Genomic DNA, 23,273 nt, shown 5'->3' on the forward strand with positions numbered 1-23,273 from the left:
ACATATTTCTCTCCTGGAGTAATTATTTTCGTACAAAATAATACGAATCGACTGTGAAACAAATTTTAAAACACAGCTTTTTGCAATGGGTTAACAAAAATTTCATTCCCTATAATTCAGTATTAATTCTCTACAGTAAAACAATGATGTGACTATCAACAGCTAGTTCAGAACAGAGATATTTAAATTTATCGCATGATAGAAAGTTTAATTCACGTCTAATCTACACTTACAATAACAATACCATTTAAGCTTGGATTAAAGTTTGTACTGCTAGCAGACCCATAAATAACATTAACCACGACTAATATTAATGTTTATACTAAAGAAAATCAGGTTATTAATCTCAAGTAGTTGTACAACAGTTGAAACTGTCCTTAGCGCCGGAATAGGACATACGAGGGTCGTTTGAATAGTCCGTGCAAAGTATCGAGGTTATGTTTAGTTAGTAGCATCTCTTGGAAGAACACACACCAAGTTTCAGCCAGATCGGTCTATTTCTTTGTGTTTGGCATTCGTTTGAATCGAGGAAGTCGAGTGATTTTCAAAAAATGGACGAAAAAGAATTTCGTGTGTTGATTAAACACTACTTTATGAAAAGCAAAACGCCTCAGGAGACTAAACAGAAGCTTGATAAACATTATGGTGACTCTGCACCTTCGATTAGAACAGTTTATAAGTGGTTTCAAAATTTTCGGAGTGGCCATATGGACACAAGTGACGCTGAACGTTCTGGACGCCCTGTTGAGGTTACTACTCCAGAAATCATTGATAAAATCCATGATATGGTGATGGATGACAGAAGAGTGAAGGTGCGTGAGATTGCTAGTGCTGTGGGCATCTCGAATGAACGGGTACATAATATTTTGCATCAACATTTGGACATGACAAAGCTATCCACAAGATGGGTGCCGCGATTGCTTACGCTTGACCAAAAACGAAATCGTGTGAAGTGTTGCAAGGACGGTTTGCAGCTGTTCCAGAAGAATCCACAGGACTTTAAGCGTCGTTTCGTCACTGTGGATGAAACATGGATACATCACTACACTCCGTTCCTTCAGCCGGAAAGATTATGGCGACTGTCTTTTGGGATTCGCAAGGAATAATCCTCATCGACTATCTGGAAAAGGGTAAAACTATTACGGGTGCATATTGTTCATCGTTATTGGACCGTTTGAAAACCGAGCTGCAAGAAAAACGCCCACGATTGGCCCACAAAAAAGTCCTTTTCCATCACGACAACGCACCAGCTCACACCTCAGCAGTTGTGGTCGCAAAATTAATAGAAATAGGGTTCCAACTCGTTTCACATCCCCCCTATTCTCCAGACTTGGCTCCCTCGGACTACTATTTGTTCCCCAATATGAAGAAATAGCTGGCGGGAAAAAGATTTTATTCAAACGAGGAGGTGATTGCAAAAACGAATGGCTATTTTTCAGACTTGGACAAACCCTATTATTCGGAAGGGATCAACAAACTAGAGCAGCGTTGGACGAAGTGTATAGGCCTAAAAGGAGTCTATGTTGAAAAATAAAAAAGGTTTACCCCAAAAAATTAAGTAGTTTTTATTTTTGCACGGACTTTTCAAACGACCCTCGTATTATAGACATCGTTCTAGGTTATCTCTTGATCAACTAGCGATAGTATAGGACTAGCTCCTTCCAAATAATCCAGAAGTTTAAGAAGGTCTTAAGTGCATTGCTAACTTCCGAATACTGTCTTCTCGTTACTGTCAAACTGGATAGCGAGCTGTAAGAAGTTCCTAGGAGAAAATCTGCAGCATCTGGATTCGTTACTGTGATCTCCACAGTTGGAATTCAAATCCAATACCTTCCCTGCAGAATTATGAAGTTTTTTTTTTAAAAAAAACAATTTTTAGACCCTTAGTAAACTATGCCCAATACAATGTGCAAATCCCAATAAAAGATAATCGTGGGCAAAATTTGAAATACATTTTTAAAAAGTCACAATTACCGTAGCACCGCTGCTCAGAACTTACAATCTATATTTGTTACTAAAACAAGGCACAACTATTAATCTTTCTTAACACTAAACACTAAGAAATGTCCAATTTGTAATGAACGATGTTCGTTGTTTTCATTCCGGTTGAACAACTTTTATTTAAAATAAAAGAAAAGTGGCCAGCCAATGACGTCAGATGCGGAAAGTAAGTTTTCTTAGCAGCATTCTGAACATGTGGATGAAAAATGTGTGCTCGAAAGAAAAAATATAGTTTTTAGTGGGACAATTGTTGTTTGTTTTATATATTGTTGTCTATTAGAGTGTTGTATTTATTTGTGCTAGTGTGCTGCATATGTGAGTGCACTTTTTGTATGCTATGAATGTAATGTAGAAAAAAAAAAGAAGATACAAATAATAAATATATATTTATAGAGTGACAAGGTTAGTGTTGTTAGAAAGAGTGAAATAACCTTGTGGAGCCGGGCCGGTGAGAGCTGTCGTGCCAATTGGAACCGGGTTGGTTTCTGAGAAGAAAGGAGCAAAATACACAGTCAAACATTCAATCAACTCAAATGCAACTTGGAGGGCTATGTCCACACTCTTCAGCCTAAACTATCTCACTTTATTCCTATATCTCTTAAAACAAAATAACAATAAATATACAAAAAAAAAAGTAAATTTCATTTTCTATTTTATGAAGTAAAAAGTTTGATCGCCTTAAAAAAATAAATTGTTGTCTTTAATATTATATTATAGAAAACCGGAGGTTCTCAAACTTATTTCGTCTACCGCCCATTTTGAGAATCAATTATTTTCTAAAACCCTCAACAATTTTTAACTTTACATAATAAAAATCACAATCGCAATCATTACATTAATATAATTATAGCGTGCCATATGAGATCCTGAATCTGAGTTCAAACTTACATTTTAAACGATGCTGTTCTAATGACTGCAATAAAATGCAACTTTTTAAATAATATTTAGAAAAACTTTTATACAAATTAAAACAAACATTTCAATTTAAATTTTAAAACTAATCTAATGTGAAGGGTGAATCTGATGATGTTTACTAAGTTAGTTAATAACAGGCTCGAATTGACACAAAAAACAGCCGAAAGTCATCGCGTTCGATAACATGCAAAACGATTTCTCTTTCTAGTTAGCAGTGTTGCCACAGCACTAAATCCATGTTCACACAAATACAACTATGGGAATACTATCAAAAAATCCGTTGAACAAATCGACCACAATCCAAGGTACAATTGTGGGATAGGTTTTTTGTTGCTAAAATTAACGAAATAATCGATGTAGTGTAGAGTAAGCAGATTTTTGATTTTTGTTTAAATTTTTTTAGAAAAAAACAAGCTATCGCGCCCCCCCCTTAAACCTTTTAATACCCTTCAAAATTTTCTCTGGGCTACGACCTATGAAACTAATTTAATGAAAATTTTGAGGTTACTTTGTACGTTTTTAAACGAAGAGTTTAGTTCAAATTGCTTATTTCTCAAAATTGAAGTCAAAACTGTTTGTTTTGGACCTCATAACCAGGTACATCTTACCTGGATAAGTGTGTTTGAGTACAATTACTTTGAGAAAACAATATTCACCCTCTATAACCTAATAAATAAAGACAACATTTGCAGACGATTATTTCTTTATAGAGTAGCAATACTCAATTGATGAAATTTCCACTAGAATATTAGAATGAGTCGGTAGACTAGGCACACTTGACACATACATAACATAGATATTCTTTTAAGTTTAATGGAACAATTCCGATAGAAAGAGGCACACAATACTTCTTAACCTTCAATTTTAGAAATTGGCATTTAAGATAATGTTATTCAATACTTTTCAAAAATAAAACTTTAGAAATTTATACACAAGGAGTAAAGAGTTGAATTAATAGTCCGAACTTAACTGCAATTTCAGCACTTTTACCACAATATCAATGAAATTAACAAAATAGTAAAAAAAATTAAAAAATGCTTTGAATATTATCCTGCGAACTTACTAAACTTAATGCGATAAAATTTTGAACGAATCAATAATTTATTATTATACTGCATAAACTGAATCAGAGTGTGGACATATTACTCCAATGTTTAGAAGGGTTTAGAGCTACAGCTGACATGTATCTGTACATATTATGAATTATGTTATGTACAAAATTTTAAGTTACATAAATCTAATTTGCTTCTTAAAAAAAAATATTTGATTTTTAATAGAAAATAAAAATAAAAATAGAAAATAAACGCTAATAAATTTTGCTAATATTGAACTCGGAGAGCATTTTTATTTTCTATGCCATGAGAGATGCTGAGATGGTTTATGTATCATAAACAAAATGAGCGAAAATTTGTTTAAATAGAAACTAATTACTTTAATTTCTAATATGATCTAAATAATTCTCTGGAGGTTCTTATAATACAATTAATTTTTTTTTAAAGTTATGACTATGCTGTCCAAAGAAATGGACTTATGGAAATTGAAAAGAAAGGAAATTGCTACGTTTTCAAAGATTCAAAAGGTTTTAGAATAATCCTGCTTTCGAAAGCACTACTATTTCTATATGAGACAAAGTAAAACTACCCCAGTAATTGTATAGATTGTATTTATATTTTAATATTTTTTTAAAGACCTAAAGTGGAGTTTCTATGGTTTGCTATAATAGTGAATACTACACAGAAAATTTTTTTCTCAGTGTTCAATACTTAATTTCAGTCAGTTTTAATCGCTTTTGTGCTAATTTTGAGTTTAAAACATTTTATTATCTATATTTCTGAGACTGTATATATCTGAGATTGAGTGTGGGCGGACCAAAGTTGAAACTCGGTTGTGAGTGATATTGTCAGTGCGCTGTGGTTTTATTTATGTTTGTATACAGTTATTTTCCGAGGGTGTTACATTGCTTTCGAATTCTCCCCCACAAATCTTAAGAAGTGAAATGTCGGCAGACAGCCCCCGGATAATACCATTTTAAAGTCAGATAAGTCATCTTTAAATAATACTACCATTAACCCGAATGTTACCAATCAATCAACCAATTATAATAATACTAATTTACTTGCTAACTTGATGGAAGTGGTAAGAACTAATACTGATAATGATAATAATACAAACAAAAGTATTCTAAAGGCAAATAAACGCTCTAATGAGGAAAATATTGCTTATAGCAAGTCTAAAGTTCATGTACAACCGGCTAACTCAGGTAGCTTAAAATATAAAACTGAATACATAAAAAAGGCACTAAAAAATAGATTTAAAGTAGGCAGGGCCGGATTTAGATGAAAAGAGTCCCTAGGCTATTCCACTTATGAGGCCCTTTCATTTCCCATTTTTAAGTTTTTAAATTACATGAGAGATAATAAAATACATCACTTCTGTGATATACAGAGTGAACCAGTAAGTATTGTCCATAGACCTACTGTGTGTAGTACATCTGAAGTGGAGTTCAATGACGTATTGGCCAACTTCATATTTTCCTCTGTTCTTGAGTGACGTCACTTTACATTTTTCTTCTAAAAACATTACTTTTTTTTCCAATAAAAATGTTATTACTCAGAAAGTTTTAGTCCGAATTCGATTCTGATGACACGGTTAGAAAGACAGATAAATTTTCTAAAAACTGACACCATTTTGAAGTATAAGTTATTCTCCAAACAGCCTCAATCTTCCTCCGAATCCTGGAAAAATAAAAGTAATCGAAATTTTAAGAAAACTCATTAGGCCCTTACGTGATCATTATCAGACCTAGGTGCTGGTACTTTTTATAAAAAGTTTCCTTGTCTAATGGGCTTTCAAACGGTACTTCATTTTCCAGGATTCCTTTTATCTTCGTATGAGAAATTACGTTTGTTTTTACAAGAAAACGAATTCACGAGCACACAACAGTGTTAGTTTATCTTGTTTAATTCATTGAAAACTCTTTTAGATGGACCAGTAGTCAATTTTTCAAGTAGATTGTCTTAAAATAAGGAAGTCAAAGGTTACAATTGCACTTTAAAAAAAAAAAAATTACTTCTAAACTCTCTGAAATATTTGAGAAAATGTTACGAAATATTTTAAACAAGTACTATTTTTATAATCGAAGGTATACTGGTTCACCCTCTATATCAATATATTATTATATTGTAACGAAGTTGACCTGGGCGGAGAAGAAAGGCCTAGATTGTTCTAGAGGTTGAACGACCAAAGTCAGTAACAGGCCGCCACTGCAGAAACAAAAGGGGCGGTATCTACTTGTGGCAGAAAAGAAAGGCCTAGATTGTTCTAGGGGTTAAGCGACTAAAGCCGGTAACAGGCCACCACTGTGTAGACAAAAGGGCCGGTTTTTACTTGAACTAGAAAGGAAAGGGCTAGATTGTTCAAGGAGTTAGTGACCTGTGTAAAAGCCAGCTAAGAGAAAGGCCTCAGTTGGGGGTGGTGGCATATGTGTTTCCCAGCCAGTGATTGACAGGTGAGAGTGAGACAGACGGAGTTGGAGAGAGACAGAGAATGGGAGGAGGCGGCTCACAGCTGAGGTGGTGGCGGTGTGTTTTCCAACCAATGAACGTCAGGAGGGCGTGGAAACTTATGCTCAGAGAGTTGGAGGAGGGCAGTCCCAGTTGGAGGGAGGCACGCAGTTAAAAGGAGGCCGACACAGCTGGAGAAGTCAAGTTTTTAATCGAGTGTTTCAATTGAGTTTCAATCATAGTGTTAATCGAGTTTCAAGCAAGTTTTAAGGAGTTATTAGAGTTTATAGTTATTAGTCAAGTTTATGAGTTAGTCTTGGAGAGTCAGTGTTGCGGAGTGCTTCAGTGGTAGCTAGTTGGGCAATTAGTCAGTTGATGAGTAGAGCTGTGTTAGTGCAGCTGAGACTAGTGCAATTCGGTGCAGTGCGGACCAGTGGTCAGTCGGGGAACAGTTTTGTGGCGTTACGAAGTGAGTAAGTAACAGTAAACTGTTGTGACTGTTGTAAATGGTGACTGTAATGAATAGCGTTAGTTGCTTGTAAATGTTAATGTGAGTAATGTTAACGTGTTAATAAATCAGGTTATTACTTACAACTTTAGCGAGTTTTATTAGTTAATCAAACCCACATATTTAATAACTAGTGGCAGGCATTAGTTGTGAAAGTAAAGTTTTTTGGGAAAAACTTTACAATATTATAATATGTTAATATAATATTTACTATATGTTATGTTTTTAGTACATATAGTGTAATTTTAATTTTGCTAACAATTTGAATGTAGGCTCCTCTTGATCTTGAGGCCCTAGGCTGAAGCCTTGTTAGCTTATAGGAGAATCCGGCCCTGAAAGTAGGCGATAAAGGTCCTTATATTGTGAATTTAGAGGGTAGTAAGGGTAACCTGGGCAAGGTCCATCTTATGGCATTAGGAAAGTGGCTATTAAAGACATCTATGACATGTAAGGATGATATATTGAACATAGAAGTTACTGGTAAAAACCGTATGAAAATAGTAACTAATAGTGCCCAAGCAGCCAACGAATTACTTAACTTGGATATCCTTAAATAAAGGGAAATTGCAGCTTATGTTATATTCCTAACTTTAGAATTTACAGTACAGGGGTTATTAGAAATGTCGATATAGACTTAGAAGAAGAAGAAATATTATCGGAATTAGTAGCACCGGTTAAACCCATCAATATTAGACGCCTTACTCGCAAAACTCTAAATGGGGGTAAGGAAATAATTACAAAAATTCCAGTCTGCATTGTTACTTTCGACAGACCTAAAGTTAAAAAAAAAAATAATACGGTGGCTGTGTCATGGACACGGCCGTGTGTTGTACGTGAATACGTTTACGTTACGGGTTATTTTTTTTATATAAAATATTTTTATTTATGTATTTAGGATGAAATCAAGGAAACAAATAATTACTGTATTACAATATAACTTTATTAACTATAGGTCTGTGATACGAAAAGTACGACACAAATGGCATACAAGATACATCGAGTTTTCTGGTAAACGTTAAATCAATATAGGTATTACCTAACGTTGTTGGAGAAGTTTCAATATTAGACAAATTGAACTCGCTGAGCATGAAGTCGGGCAATGAGCGGTTTTGTGAGACATCAACATTTAAGTCTCCAACTATCATAATTGGTGTAGTAAGATCAGGATCGTAATCGGGTATAATTTTAGAGATGATTTTGGAATATTTTAACAACGATCTTAACATAAAGAGTTTAATTTCTGCTAAAGCTGTGCCCGGGTGGATATACACACACCCGAATACGAATTTGAAGATGCCATTGGCCTTTTTCGTTTACTAAACAGACATCACCAGCTTTTGCGTCTATTATTTCCAAATAAATTTCCTAAATGTCAATGTTAACTCTATTACAATCAGTGAAGCTATTGATGTTGCGATATATGGCGACTCCACCGGCTTTGAGACTTTTACCATTCGATTGTTCTTGAGAAGCCCTTTCCAATCGTATACGATCTCTGTATTTGGTTTTGGCTTTTCGACGCGTAAAGGCCGACATTATATATTTTTAATAATATTTTTTTATTCTAACACCTTTATTTTATTCACTGTCACTATTTTACATTAATGCTTTATATACAATCGATAGATTGTGACGACAGCTGACGATTAAAACTTAAACGAACATCTTAGCTTCTCCGAGTCAAAAGTTATACTAATTGCAAATCTCGATACGCAGCAAAATTATCTCAAAATGGCGGCGCTTCCCCCTCCACCGCGCGCGATGTGTCACAGTCCTCGCTTATTGTGTAATGAATTCTTTGATCCTTTAGCTATCCAGAGGTCTAATTTAATTTTGGATTGCCAAACTGTATCCCCCGATTTTGTTATCATTAGATTTTTTGGATTGCCACCATATGATTCAAATTTAAAGACGTATTCACGTCAAAAATAAATAAATAAATAAAAAACTGAATAACCTTCAGTACATTTTTATACTTGTTTATTTCTAATATTGATTTTTTTTTAATGTACCTAATTTAATTTGTTCAAAAAGACAAATATTGCATTTAAAATTTACTACTTCAACACTATATTAACGAACTACACAAATTATCCAAAGTAAAATAAGGCGTATTTAATTGAATATTAGTGAGTGATGAAGTATATAAAGAAATAAACTTTTCTTCTTTTTTTTGTTACAATAAAAATAGCGTATCAAAGTATTTCGTTGAAATTAAATAAATAGAAAAGAATGTCTGTAATAAAGAAAAATTGAGTAACTAGAGGAAGTCGGTTTAGCTATTAGTAGCTGAGGCCGATGGAAGAAAAGGAAAACCTAGAAGATTTATAGTTGAAAGAGCAAAGAAGATGATAGAGTGAGTTAGAAAGCTTGCAGCAATGGCAGGAGTCTGTAATGAAACAGTGAAGGACATGACACGAGGACAAAGGGGCAAGAAAATAAAGACCTAAGCTGGCTGGATATAAGACGTTCTAGCCAGTCTTGGTTACAGACATAATACACGAGTTATGAGCAGGATAGAAGATATTTGTTTACAAAACTTATTTAATTACTTAACGTTCCAGTTCAAAATAACTGAAAAAAACTTAATAAATCATTTCTAAGCAGAAAGAAAACAATCTCAGAAATTAATACCAACATTTCGGCGGTTTCAGAGTTAATTCTAGGGAAAACTATAATAATGGATTATTCTAGTATAATTATTAATTTATAAGTTTATTTTGTGTGAATAGAATTCATGGAATTTCACTGCCACAATCTTCGTTACATTTTATTCTTTCTTAATATTGTAACGAAGTTGACCTGAGCCAGAGAAGAAAGGCCTAGATTGTTCTGGGAGTGTAGTAACCAAAGTTTATAACGGTTCACTACTGTGTAAACAAGAGGCCAGACTTTACCTGAGCCGGAGAAGAAAGGGCTAGACTATTCTGGGAGTTTAGTGACCGAAGCCTATAATGGTCCACCACTGTGTAAAAGCCAAGAAAGGGGGCAGTGTGTGTTTTCCCAGTCAGTGAGTCGCTGGTGGGGGGGGGGGTGAGACTGTCGCAGTGGGGAGTGGGGCAGTTGCAGTTGGGGTGGCAGCTAGTGAGTTGCAGTGAGTCACCAGTTGGGGTCAGTCTCGGTTTGAGAGTGTCAGAGTTGAGTCGGAGTTCTGCAGAGTTAGCCAGTTGGGCTGTTAGCCGGTTAGTTAGTGATAGTTTGAGAGAGTCAGTGTTGCTGAGTGCTTCAGAGTTAACCAGTTGGGCAGTTAGTCAGTTAGGTAGAGCTTTGTTAGTGCAGCTGAGACTAGTGCAATTCAGTGCAGTGCGGACCAGTAGTCAGTCGTGGAACAGTTTTGTGGAGTTACGTAGTGAGTAAGTAACAGTAAACTGTTGTGACTGTTGTAAATGGTAACTGTAATGAATAGCGTTAGTTGCGAGTAAATGTTAATGTGTTAATAAATCAAATTACTACTTATAAGTTTAGCGAGTTTTATTATTTATCAAACCCACATATTAATAACTAGTGGCAGTCACTAGTTGTAGTTAAAGTTTTTAGTAAAAGGACAAAAACATTACAATATTTTAGGAGAAAGGAAGTAAAATGATCTTGCCAAATTTTTGATAATAGTATTTACAAGAAATGCCATCATCAATCTGAAAAAAATGGTTCTAAAATCTGGTCTGTAAAACTAAAAAAAAAAAAATTAGTTTAATGTTCACAATCAGACCGTACAAAAAGCTTCTAGGCAAAATTAGTTGAAACTAAATACCAAATTACTGAATCTATTTTTCATTTATTCTCAATAAACAGTTCTTGACACTTGGTATAAGCATTACTTAGTTGCATATCAGTAGTTTTAAAACATTTATTTGAACCATTTCCCAATTAAATATATAAAAAAGGCACATTAAAATGAACGTTATTAATTGGGGAATTTCCTCTGTCATAAACATTCTATATGAATGCAAAGTTTTGGATCATTTAAGAACTAAATACTTAAGTAAATATTTATCTAATGCTTATCTACAAACAAGTGAAGACTTATTGGCATGTTTATTATTATGAACGAATTAATGGTATATATTTTGTTATCTAACAGCAAGTGTAAAATTGGGCAGAAATTTGTTTGACTCAGAAGAATAACATTCTACGAGGGTCGTTTGAAAAGTCCGTACAAAAATAAAAACTACTTAATTTTTGGGGGTAAACCTTTTTTATTTTTCAACATAGTCTCCTTTTAGGCTTATACACTTCGTCCAACGCTGCTCTAGTTTGTTGATCCCTTCTGAATAATAGGATTTGTCCAAGTCTGAAAAATAGCCATTCGTTTCTGCAATCACCTCCTCGTTTGAATCACCGCCAGCCATTTCTTCATATTGAGGAACAAATAGTAGTCCGAGGGAGCCAAGTCTGGAGAATAGGGGGGATGTGAAACGAGTTGGAACCCTATTTCCATTAATTTTGCGACCACAACTGCTGAGGTGTGAGCTGGTGCGTTGTCGTGATGGAAAAGAACTTTTTTGTGGGTCAATCGTGGGCGTTTTTCTTGCAGCTCGGTTTTCAAACAGTCCAATAACGATGAATAATATGCACCTGTAATAGTTTTACCCTTTTCCAGATAGTCGATGAGGATTATTCCTTGCGAATCCCAAAAGACAGTCGCCATAATCTTTCCGGCCAAAGGAACGGTCTTCGCCTTTTTTGGCGCAGATTCCCCTTTGGTAACCCATTGTTTAGATTGTTCTTTGGTCTCAGGAGTGTAGTGATGTATCCATGTTTCATCCACAGTGACGAAACGACGCTTAAAGTCCTGCGGATTTTTCTGGAACAGCTGCAAACCGTCCTTGCAACACTTCACACGATTTCGTTTTTGGTCAAGCGTGAGCAATCGCGGCACCCATCTTGCGGATAGCTTTGTCATGTCCAAATGTTGATGCAAAATATTATGTACCCACAGCACTAGCAATCTCACGCACCTTCACTCTTTTGTCATCCATCACCATATCATGGATTTTCTCTTTAGTCTCCTGAGGCGTTTTGCCTTTCATAAAGTAGTGTTTAATCAACACACGAAATTCTTTTTCGTCCATTTTTTGAAAATCACTCGTCTTCCTCGATTCAAACGAATGCCAAACACAACGAAATAGACCGATCTGGCTGAAACTTGGTGTGTGTTCTTCCAAGAGATGCTACTAACTAAACATAACCTCGATACGCGCCAGTGGTGCTATCTCTCTGACTTTGCACGGACTTTTCAAATTACCCTCGTAATTATATTATTATTAGGCTTTGTATCTTTGAAACCAACTGTTGCTACAGAATATATTTTCTAAAGCCACAAACTATATTATTCGCATTATTATTTTAAACATTTGTTGTGATAAGTTAATTTTATAGAGGCTGTTGTTGTTACAGAGGGGTGTAACGCCATTTAATGTGCCATTTTAAATATTTTGGTGCTTAACACTTGTGTGTAATATTTGATTATGAAGTTAATTTAAATTTAGAGTAGAAAGAAAATCAATAAACTGAAGCGGGATTTTTTTTAAAAAAAAAGGTTTTTTCGATTGTAGGCAAATCTGCGTTAGGTCTATCGATTCCTGAGGCTTGATAAACCTTTTTCTCAGAGAATACAGTGGGGTTCTGTGGGAGCTGCAAAGTCACTATAATTTTTTTAAATTACCCAAATTGTGGCAAAAGAAATTGGTGCAAGTTTCCTAATTAGATTGTTTTTTATTTTACTTTTTGGAATCCTTTATACATGTAAGCACATCATGCAGTTAAATGGAGGAGAAATTGCAGGCTGTAAAGAAGGTAAAAGAGTCGTAAACATTCCTGTGTACTTCAAGGAGTTAATAGCAAAATCTATTTAATCCTGCCGTAAAGTACTGACAGCAATGTTTAATCAAGGATGTTCTATTTAAACTGTCTCAATGGTTATCTAGTTATCTTCAAGGAACCTTATTTACTAAAGATTTTAAGTGAGTTAAAATGAATTTTGTCTCACTTCAATAATAAGACAAAATGGGCTATCAAAGAAAACTGTATATGTATAACTCTTCACACAAAGGATAAATGTTTTTAACACATTATATCCTTTTTCAAAGCCCTAAATGCTTGTTTACCATACAAAAAGAATCTTTCTTCAATCTGGCACCTACGTTTCGCACGTACGGTTACATTTCTTAGAGCAATTTACAGTAAAATTTAACTTGAGTTTGGATGAGTTAGGTTTACAGAAATGGAATAAACTAGTGAACTGAGATTAATTATTTTATTTTTGAAAAGGTGGAAGTGAACTTGAAAAAAGATCTGACTAAACACTCTCAAGACTTCCGTTTACTAATTAAATTTTCTTGATCTTTACAATCTCTAATTTTAAAAACAATTCCTCAATATTATGCACATGTTTAGTTTAACGGAACCATTTTAGAATGAATAGCTAAAATATCGGAAATTGCCTCACACAGACTGAAGTGTCGTACTAACTGTTATAACCTAGGGCTCCTCCTAACTAGAAATACAAGGTATTGCTTATGGTCGCTACACAGAATTACAAATGCCATTTCAGGGTCTCGGATTGTGATAGAAAAGGTTATGGAGGCTCTAATGGCGAAGGAAGAAGTCAATTCACCCAGAAACAAAAAATTATATTGAATAAAGTATCACTTTTTTACTTAATCGAACTTTTTGAAGTTGAATATTTCCGCATAAATCTTACTAACGTAAATGGCTATATAGTGTGTAAGCTAATGCCAAAAAAAAAAAAAAAAAAAAAATATTTCCGCGCCCAGAAATGATTTAGATTTTAATTAAATGTACAGAACTAATTGTGCGTAATAAATGAACAATACAGGCGAGAAATTACCAATTTACCCATCACCTAACAAAGATTTAGATTAAACTAATTTAAGTTTGATTAAGTCAAAACATTCTATTATCGTAAGAGCCCTTTGGCAGCCTACAGTAAATATGTGGTTATTCTGAAGTATCATTAAATTATATGAGGAGATCACAAGGTTGCAGTCCTAAATCAATCACTTACTGTCACTAAGATTAGATAAAAATGTTCTTGAGAAGAGGTTTTTAGATTGATGGGGGATTTTGATGCATTGTACTTTGCTTAACTTCCGAAGATTAATGCCTAATTTTGGAATTATTTAGAATCACTTACGTATTAACCAGTTAAGCGTGGAATTTCGTTAAAAAAAAACACCCCACAGTGTGCGGAATTACATTCAAAATCTTGCATCGCTTCACGTATGCATTGCTCTAGTTAACTAGGGGACGTAAAAGAGCTTTTACAAGGAAGAAAAAGAGCTTTGAATTCTGTGCAAAATGAAATCATGCTCGTGCTGAGATCTGAATCTCTGTTTAAGGTAAAAACGGCATTGCACAAGGGTTGAAAGCTTCTATTTGTGTGCGTGATTCCTAATCTCTAATGCGGAGACCAAACCACTTATCATTTGGCTGACTTTCACCGCAGTTCTATTGATAAGATAAAGGAAACATCCCACCAAATAATATTCTTATTGTATTTTAATAAAATTTCGAGTTTTTATTGTTAATGGCAATTGTATATTTTTCACAACGAGTATACACGTCTAACGCACGTAATAGAGATTTGGTTTGAAGTGTACGAGGTGTGTTCAAAAAGTAACGGGAATTTTCGTTTTTTGAAAAAAATATTTATTTATTCATCTACATTAATATTGTCGCCTTCAAAGTAGTCCCCTTCGCATACAATACACTTGTGCCAGCGCTTTTTCCAATCCTCGAAACACTTCTGAAACTCGATCTTTGTGATAGCTTTCAGCTCTTTCAGCGATTCGCTTTTAATGTCATCTATGCTTGTAAAACGACGGCCTTTTAATGTTCTCTTTATGTTTGGAAATAGAAAAAAGTCACATGGAGCCATGTCTGGCGAATATGGAGGCTGGGGCATCGTTAAAGTTTTGTTTTTGGCCAAAAATTCACGAACAAGCAATGAAGTGTGAGCAGGTGCATTATCGTGGTGCAAAATCCATGAATTGTTTTGCCACAAATCCGGGCGTTTTTTTCGGATTGCTTCACGCAAACGGCGTTGAACTTGTAGGTAGTACTCCTTATTGATTGTTTGACCTTGTGGCAAGAATTCATGATGCACTATGCCATTAAAATCGAAGAACACCTTCACATTCGACCGCACTTGTCGAGCCTTTTTCGGTCTTGGCGATCCAGAATGCCTCCACTGGGACGATTGAGCCTTAGTTTCGACATAATATCCGTAAACCCATGTTTCGTCACCTGTTATAACACGTTTCAGTAGATCCGCATCGTTGTCGACTTCATTGAGTGACTCTTGAGCAACTTCCATTCTCCGCTGTTTTTGTTCGAAATTCAACAATTTTGGAACAAATTTTGCTGCCACACGTTTCATACCCAAAACATCCGAAAAAATTTCATGGCATGAGCCAATTGATATGGCAACATCATCAGCGACTTCTCTGATTGTGATTCGTCGATCGTTCATAACCATTTCTTTCACTTTTTTCACGTTTTCATCGGTTGTTGATGTGCTTGGACGTCCAGGTCGTTCGTCATCTTCAACGTTTTCGCGGCCATCTTGGAAACGCTTATACCACTCGTAAATCCTTGTTTTACTCATAGCAGACTCACCATATGCCTTTATTAACATTTCACACACTTTATTTCATTTTTTACGCAAAATTTAATACAAATTCTTTGATCCATTTTTTTTAACAAACAAAAATCGCCAAGCTCGAAAAACACGTCTAACCTTAACGGCTGCCACTTAAGAAGTAAACAATGAATATTACTGAAAATTTTATCGTACTTCAGGGGCATGTGTACCAACATAATAAAAAAAATATTTTACAATCAGACTCTCCAAACCCGCGAAATTTAAAAATTCCTGTTACTTTTTGAACACACCTCGTATACACGTCAAACACACTTAACAGGTTAACTATAGCTGGAAAGAAGAACTATCTATAGAAGCAAAAACTAGATTGTCTGGATTATTTAATCTAGTACCATTTACGTTATAACTTTTTTCTTAATATTATTTATTTTTATGTTTTGGAGTTTGTTTTCTGTTCTATTTTTTTAATATTATTCTATAATATTAAGTATTACATAGTAAATAGTAATATATAATACTTAATATTATTGCTGATAACTGGTTCTGTTCATTTAAGCTGGACCATGAACTAGGAAAGCTAAATTTGTCTTACTCGGGGACATTACGAAAAAAATAAAAAAGAAAACCCCTCTTATATAATTCCAAATAAAAAAAACTACCGCCGGAACTTCATTGTTTGTTTTTACTGGCAACAAAACGGTGGCTTTTTGAACCAAAACAAAACAAGTATGTTATACTCGCACATGATGATTCAGTACTTGCAGAATTATGATAAAAAAATGCATGTTTTAACTTTTTTTTTTTTTTTGTTTTCCTTAATCTTATGAAACTAAGTTAACAAAATATTCATCATTTTCGTTTGCTAAAGAAATTTTCTAACAAAAACTAATTCGACTTTAATTATATCAATGACCTTTTAAATGTAATTGTGCATTTAAAGTTTCGGGTCAAAGCTGACCCGACGATATCAGATAAAGTTGAGATTTTGAGGATATCATTTAAGGGTTTTGAAGGACTGCTAAAGAATGCAATTATTATATTTGAGCGAGGAAATAAACTCAGCATCTTTCATGGCATTATTCTTAAAATTTAAAAATTAAATTTCATTTTATGAATAATGAATTTTACCAGTTATAAATGAAAACTAATAAAAAACTAAATAATTTTATTCATTTAATATTTACAACCTAATAAATTAATTATTTATTACAGATAACAAATAAATAAAAGTATAAAATAATTTAAGATTAATATTAATAATTTTGTTAAATTGTAAATTGTTAAAAAAATATTATTAATTTTTTTAATTATTAATAATAAATGAATAAAACGAAATGAAATTGAGTAAAGAAAGGAAAAAGGAGAACGTAAGTCCATAAATAATTTAGAATAAATGCTTCTTTAGTATGTACATAATCAAATGGTCAAGGCATACATTACTGCTAAATGCTTTCTCAAGCGTTACCGTAATTCCATTGCAAAATAAGGTATAGAGGCTATGAGGTCATTAAAAACCAAAATTAGGAAAAACTAAAAAAAAAGAAGAAAATTATGTTAATGATCACTACGGCACAGGAAGAGTAGAACCAGTAAAGAAAAGATGACAGATTTTGGTTGTGTTCTAAATAAGTGAGCAGTGGAAAGGTAAATAACTAATTCTTACTAATCATCTACATGAGGTAAGAGATAATTAATATAAATTAGATGACAAAACTGTCACCTAACTTAGTTTGCACAAAGTAGACAGGGTTATACTTGCTTAAGGTTAACTTTCCACGATCGTGATGACAAATTAATGTGAATTTAACAATACAATAATATGAAAAGAAAAAAACAGAGTCTTTTGAAAAATAATTCCAAGTATATTATTCATGATAATTAATGTGTACGTAAAAACTTTATATTAATTTGCAACTAAAATATGATTCATAATATTTTTTTAATTGACTTACCATCAACATTTAGTTGGATGGCCATATTTATTTTTGGCTCCGTATTCACTTGGCATTCATAGATGCCAGAATCTCTTTTCTGGACGTATTCTATTCGTAGATTCCAATCATCACTTGGATCTGGATGGACGACGCTAAATCGTGCGTCACCAGTGTATGTGAATATGTTTGACGTTAATATATGAAGATCACGTTTACGCATCCACGATACCTGAAACAAATAAAATATTTGATGAATTAGAAAGACGTGTATTTGTTTTAAAGTTGACTAGAGACTTGGCAATAGTCAGTGGTGTCTTCGAGCCGGAATGCTCCGGTACTTCCTTTTTGGACAGGAACGCGTTCCGGAACTAAAGATTATTTCTGTTCTAACAAAAATTGGTTGTTATACTGAAAAAATTACGTGGATACAAGTTTCTACATCTGGTCGCTTGGAGGTCTGATTCAGTTCTGAATTCTCTAATTAATGTAAATGTCAGTCTTGTATGTGGTTATTATTACATTGCATGATGACCGTAAAGTAATTTAATAAATGAATTTTGAGTATTAGATTTAACGGAATGGCCAACGGATATTGAAACTGACTATGGAGAAAATGAAATCGAGTCGTTATGCACCAGATTTAATTTAATAACATCAACGACGCGATGTATCAATGCGTTTAGAGATTATATTGATAATGGAGGCACAGAAATTCCTGAAGATTTACAAATTTTAATTCGATATATAAATACTATTCCTTGCAGTTCGGCGGAGTGCGAGCGAGGATTTAGCAATATGAATATTATTTTAAATGAACCAAGAAATAGAATATTAATTGGAAATCTAGCAAATCTCCTATTTATAAAAATGAATGGTCCACCGCAACAATTATTTAATCCAGATGATTATGTAAATATTCGGTTGAGGTCTCATCGTTCAGCAGATGACAACAAAATAAAGAAAATTCAACCAAAAGATCCTAAATATAATCCAATTTGAAATTATTGTTTTTAATATATTTTTATAAATACGAGGGTCGTTTGAAAAGTCCGTGCAAAGTCAGAGAGATAGCACTCCTGGCGCGTATCGAGGTTATGTTTAGTTAGTAGCATCTCTTGGAAGAACACACACCAAGTTTCAGCCAGATCGGCCTATTTCTTTGTGTTTGGCATTCGTTTGAATCGAGAAAGTCGAGTGTTTTCAAAAAATGGACGAAAAAGAATTTCGTGTGTTGATTAAACACTACTTTATGAAAGGCAAAACGCCTCAGGAGACTAAAGAGAAGCTTGATAAACATTATGGTGACTCTGCACCTTCGATTAGAACAGTTTATAAGTGGTTTCAAAATTTTCGGAGTGGCCATATGGGCACAAGTGACGCTGAACGTTCTGGACGCCCTGTTGAGGTTACTACTTCAGAAATCATTGATAAAATCCATGATATGGTGATGGATGACAGAAGAGTGAAGGTGCGTGAGATTGCTAGTGCTGTGGGCATCTCGAATGAACGGGTACATAATATTTTGCATCAACATTTGGACATGACAAAGCTATCCGCAAGATGGGTGCCGCGATTGCTCACGCTTGGCCAAAAACGAAATCGTGTGAAGTGTTGCAAGGACGGTTTGCAGCTGGTCCAAAAGAATCTGCAGGACTTTAAGCGTCGTTTCGTCACTGTGGATGAAACATGGATACATCACTACACTCCTGAGACTAAAGAACAATCTACGAGTAAACAATGGGTTACCAAGGGGGAATCTGCGCCAAAAAAGGCGAAGACCGTTCCTTCGGCCGGAAAGATTATGGCGACTGTCTTTTGGGATTCGCAAGGAATAATCCTCTTCAACTATCTGGAAAAGGGTAAAACTATTACAGGTGCATATTATTCATCGTTATTGGACCGTTTGAAAACCGAGCTGCAAGAAAAACGCCCACGATTGGCCCACAAAAAAAAAGTCCTTTTCCATCACGACAACGCACCAGCTCACACCTCAGCAGTTGTGGTCGCAAAATTAATGGAAATAGGGTTCCAACTCGTTTCACATACCCCCTATTCTCCAGACTTGGCTCCCTCGGACTACTATTTCTTCCCCAATATGAAGAAATGGCTGGCGGGAAAAAGATTTTATTCAAACGAGGAGGTGATTGCAGAAACGAATGGCTATTTTTCAGACTTGGACAAATCCTATTATTCGGAAGGGATCAACAAACTAGAGCAGCGTTGGACGAAGTGTATAAGCCTAAAAGGAGACTATGTTGAAAAATAAAAAAGGTTTACCCCAAAAAATTAAGTAGTTTTTATTTTTATTTAACGACCCTCGTACGTATTAAAACTGTCCGGTAGGACAGTTGTATAAGGGTTGACCATCAAAAACTGCACGAAAAAGTGTAACGTTGAAAAACACCCAACTTTGACAATTTTTTTCTCTTTTTCTATAAAAGATAAAATTCCCAAATTTTCTTTAAATCTTACTCCAAACCATCCTTTATAACTGTATTTTTTTTGCAACCACCCAGATCTAATAGGTTTCGAGAAAAAAGTTGCCGAAAATGAGCAAAAACGGCTTTTTCAAAAAATGTTCTTGTTCTTGTTCTTGTTCTTGTTGTTGTTGTTGTTCTTGTTCTTGTTACCTTTTTTGTAAACAACGTAGCGCCTAAACGCGTGAACCGATTTTCATGAATGAGGTGTCATTCGATTCGGAATTATATGTAGATGTGCCTTTTGGGGGTCTCGGCCCTGTACATCGAATGGGAGAGGAGTTAGCCCCCTTTATGTAAGGCCCCCTCCAAAATTATTATTACTAATTACTCTGTAAATCTCCTTAACAAAAACTTACAGTTTAAAATGTTAAGTATAAGGGTTGATTAAACGCCAAAAGGTACACAAATCAGCGAGTACCCAACATTTCATTAATACTTCATTAATAGTTAAGTAATTCTACTGCATTAATTTTCATTAATAAGTTATTTTTTAGAATTTATTAGATGTCACAGACCCTTATGCTGGCCATTTTCGTCTACAAAATATATGTTCAAGTAGCACTGTAGATTGACTGTAATATCTAGTTATTTATAATAATGAAACTACTAATTACAGGTTAAAAAAGAAAAACGTTACAAAAAATAAAAAAAAGTATGAGGCTAAAAAATTCAAAAACTTTTTTAAAAAATGCTTACACCAACATACATCAATGATTTTGTTTATTTTATTTATTTATTTGTATTTTTAAATAAAAATCGTCGGTTTAAGTTCATTCTTCGATTAAAGCAATTGTTATTTTATGAAGTAGTCAAACGTTTATAATAATACATAATAATTATCTGGCTTTATCGCAAATAGTAATATAGTTTTCTTCAAGTACACTCTCAATGTAGCTGTTCTTCTCACAATGTTGTATATATGTAATATAAAGTAAATAAGATATGCATATTTTTAGGGCAGCTAATTATTCCAGTATTTTCCTATAAGTAAAATTAGGGGGACTAAATTAAATTACAATTGAGAAATGAATAATTGTTGTTGAATAATCTACTTGTTATTAACTGTGTGTTATTTGTGCTCACGAATATTTCGGTAAGACGAATTCTAGACAGTAGCCTACTCTAACTTTGTCTTTTTCTACTTTAACATGCATGTACATATTTATGTGATTTATCATAATTATAACAAAAAAATATTATAAATGAAGTGGCCAGCATAAGGGTCTGTGACATCTAATAAATTCTAAAAAATAACTTATTAATGAAAATTAATGCAGTAGAATTACTTAACTATTAATGAAGTATTAATGAAATGTTGGGTACTCGCTGATTTGTGTACCTTTTGGCGTTTAATCAACCCTTATACTTAACATTTTAAACTGTAAGTTTTTGTTAAGGAGATTTTTGTACCTTTTGGATAGATTTTCCTTTTTGTTTATTTTACAAAGTTACATATCTTCTTTACAGATTTATTTAAAATTTGGAATAAACAATTCTATCATTATAATCTAATAAGGTGTTAAGTCGGAACCGTAACTACCAATGGAGAGATCTTTTTAAAGAATGATTATAGTTGCGTTCCCCCAAACCATCCTCAATAACAATTTTTTTGTAAAAGCGTTTTGAATAACATAGGAAGGTATTTGTACGTAAATAGCAAAATTAAACTGCGATTTCAGTACTTCCTTTTAAGAGGAGTAAGAAAAATAAACTGCGATTGCAGTACTTCTAGGCAAAGAGGCAAAGATGTTTTAATCGAACAACAATTTAATGATTTAAATCGGTTCACTCATTGATAATTTTAACGATTGCAGTACTTCCTCTTAGTAGGTGCAAGAGCATCAGCAACGTAGAGGAGCTTTAACCACTTATTCGAGCTGAATTTTATCAAAATCGGACTAAGCGTTATAGAAATATTGGTAATAATAGTTTTAGAAAGGGCCTTATTTGGGTGGGGCAAACTCCCCTCCTTATGAGGCACGGCGTCGAGACTTATAAAGTGCAAATCTGTACAAAATTTCGATTCGAATGACCCTTCATTCATGCAAATCGGTTCACGTGTCGATAATTTGCAACGATTGCTATACTTCCCCTTAACAAGTGTAAGAGCAGATCGTCGCTTTAATGTTACGTAGGGGAGCCCTAACCCTATCATCCTACCAAATTTTATCAAAATCGGGCCAAGATTTACAGAGTAATTAGTAATAATAATTTTGGAGGGGGCCTTACATAAAGGGGGCTAACTCCTCTCCCATTCAATGTACAGGATCGAGACCCCCAAAAGGCACATCTACATAAAATTCCGAATCGAATGACACCTCATTCATGAAAATCGGTTCACGCGTTTAGGCGCTACGTTGTTTACAAAAAAGGTAACAAGAAGAAGAAGAAGAAGAAGAAGAAGAAGAACAACAAGAACAAGAACATTTTTTGAAAAAGCCGTTTTTGCTCATTTTTGGCAACTTTTTTCTCGAAACCTATTAGATCTGGGTGGTTGCAAAAAAATTACAGTTATAAAGGAGGGTTTGCCCTATAATTTAAAGAAAATTTGGGAATTTTATCTTTTATAGAAAAAGAGAAAAAATTTGTCAAAGTTGGGTGTTTTTCAACGTTACGCTTTTTCGTGCAGTTTTTGATGATCAACCCTTATACAACTGTCCTACCGGACAGTTTTAATCTTGGCCCGATTTTGATAAAATTTGGTAGGATGATAGGGTTAGGGCTCCCATACCTAACAATAAAGCGACGATCTGCTCTTACACTTGTTAAGGGGAAGTATAGCAATCGTTTCAAATTATCGACACGTGAACCGATTTTCATGAATGAAGTGTCATTCGAATCGAAATTTTGTACAGATTTGTACTTTAAAAGTCTCGACGCTATGCCTCATATGGAGGGGAGTTCGCCCCACCCAAATAAGGCCCTTTCTAAAACTATTATTACCAATATTTCTACAAAGCTTATTCCGATTTTGATAAAATTTAGCACGAAGAAGTGATTAAAGCTCCTCTACGTGGCTGTGAAGTGCCAACATGCTCTTACACCTACTAAGAGGAAGTACTGCAATCGTTAAAATTATCAATGAGTGAACCGATTTACATCAATGAATTGTCGTTCGATTCAAAATCTTTGCCTTTTAGGGAGAAGTACTGTAATCGCAGTTTATTTTTCTTGCTCCTTTTAAAAGGAAGTACTGAAATCGCAGTTTAATTTTGCTATTTACGTACAAATACCTTCCTATTTTATTCAAAACGCTTTCTCAAAAAAATGGTTATTGAGGATGGTTTGGGGACCGCAACTATAACC

At 34.2% G+C, this 23,273-nt stretch overlaps 1 protein-coding gene across 6 annotated transcripts in view; it reads right to left on the reverse strand.

Moving 5' to 3' along the window:
- LOC141457322 (zwei Ig domain protein zig-8-like) overlaps positions 1-23,273 on the reverse strand; it is a 721,433-nt gene that overhangs the window by 17,965 nt on the left and 680,195 nt on the right. For 3 of the 6 annotated variants that reach the window (XM_074134153.1, XM_074134150.1, XM_074134152.1), the window contains 2 exons: positions 17,506-17,716; positions 2,433-2,486 (listed from right to left, as the gene is read on the reverse strand). In XM_074134153.1, coding sequence (XP_073990254.1) covers positions 2,433-2,486; positions 17,506-17,716 — 265 coding nt within the window. The remainder of the gene's footprint in view (positions 1-2,432; positions 2,487-17,505; positions 17,717-23,273) is intronic. The other 3 variants (XM_074134156.1, XM_074134151.1, XM_074134154.1) reach the window with 1 other exon arrangement.

Source organism: Rhodnius prolixus, unplaced genomic scaffold, assembly GCF_049639745.1.
Source record: "Rhodnius prolixus isolate KJV_2025 unplaced genomic scaffold, Rpr scaffold_10, whole genome shotgun sequence".
Taxonomy (NCBI): Eukaryota; Metazoa; Arthropoda; class Insecta; order Hemiptera; family Reduviidae; genus Rhodnius; species Rhodnius prolixus.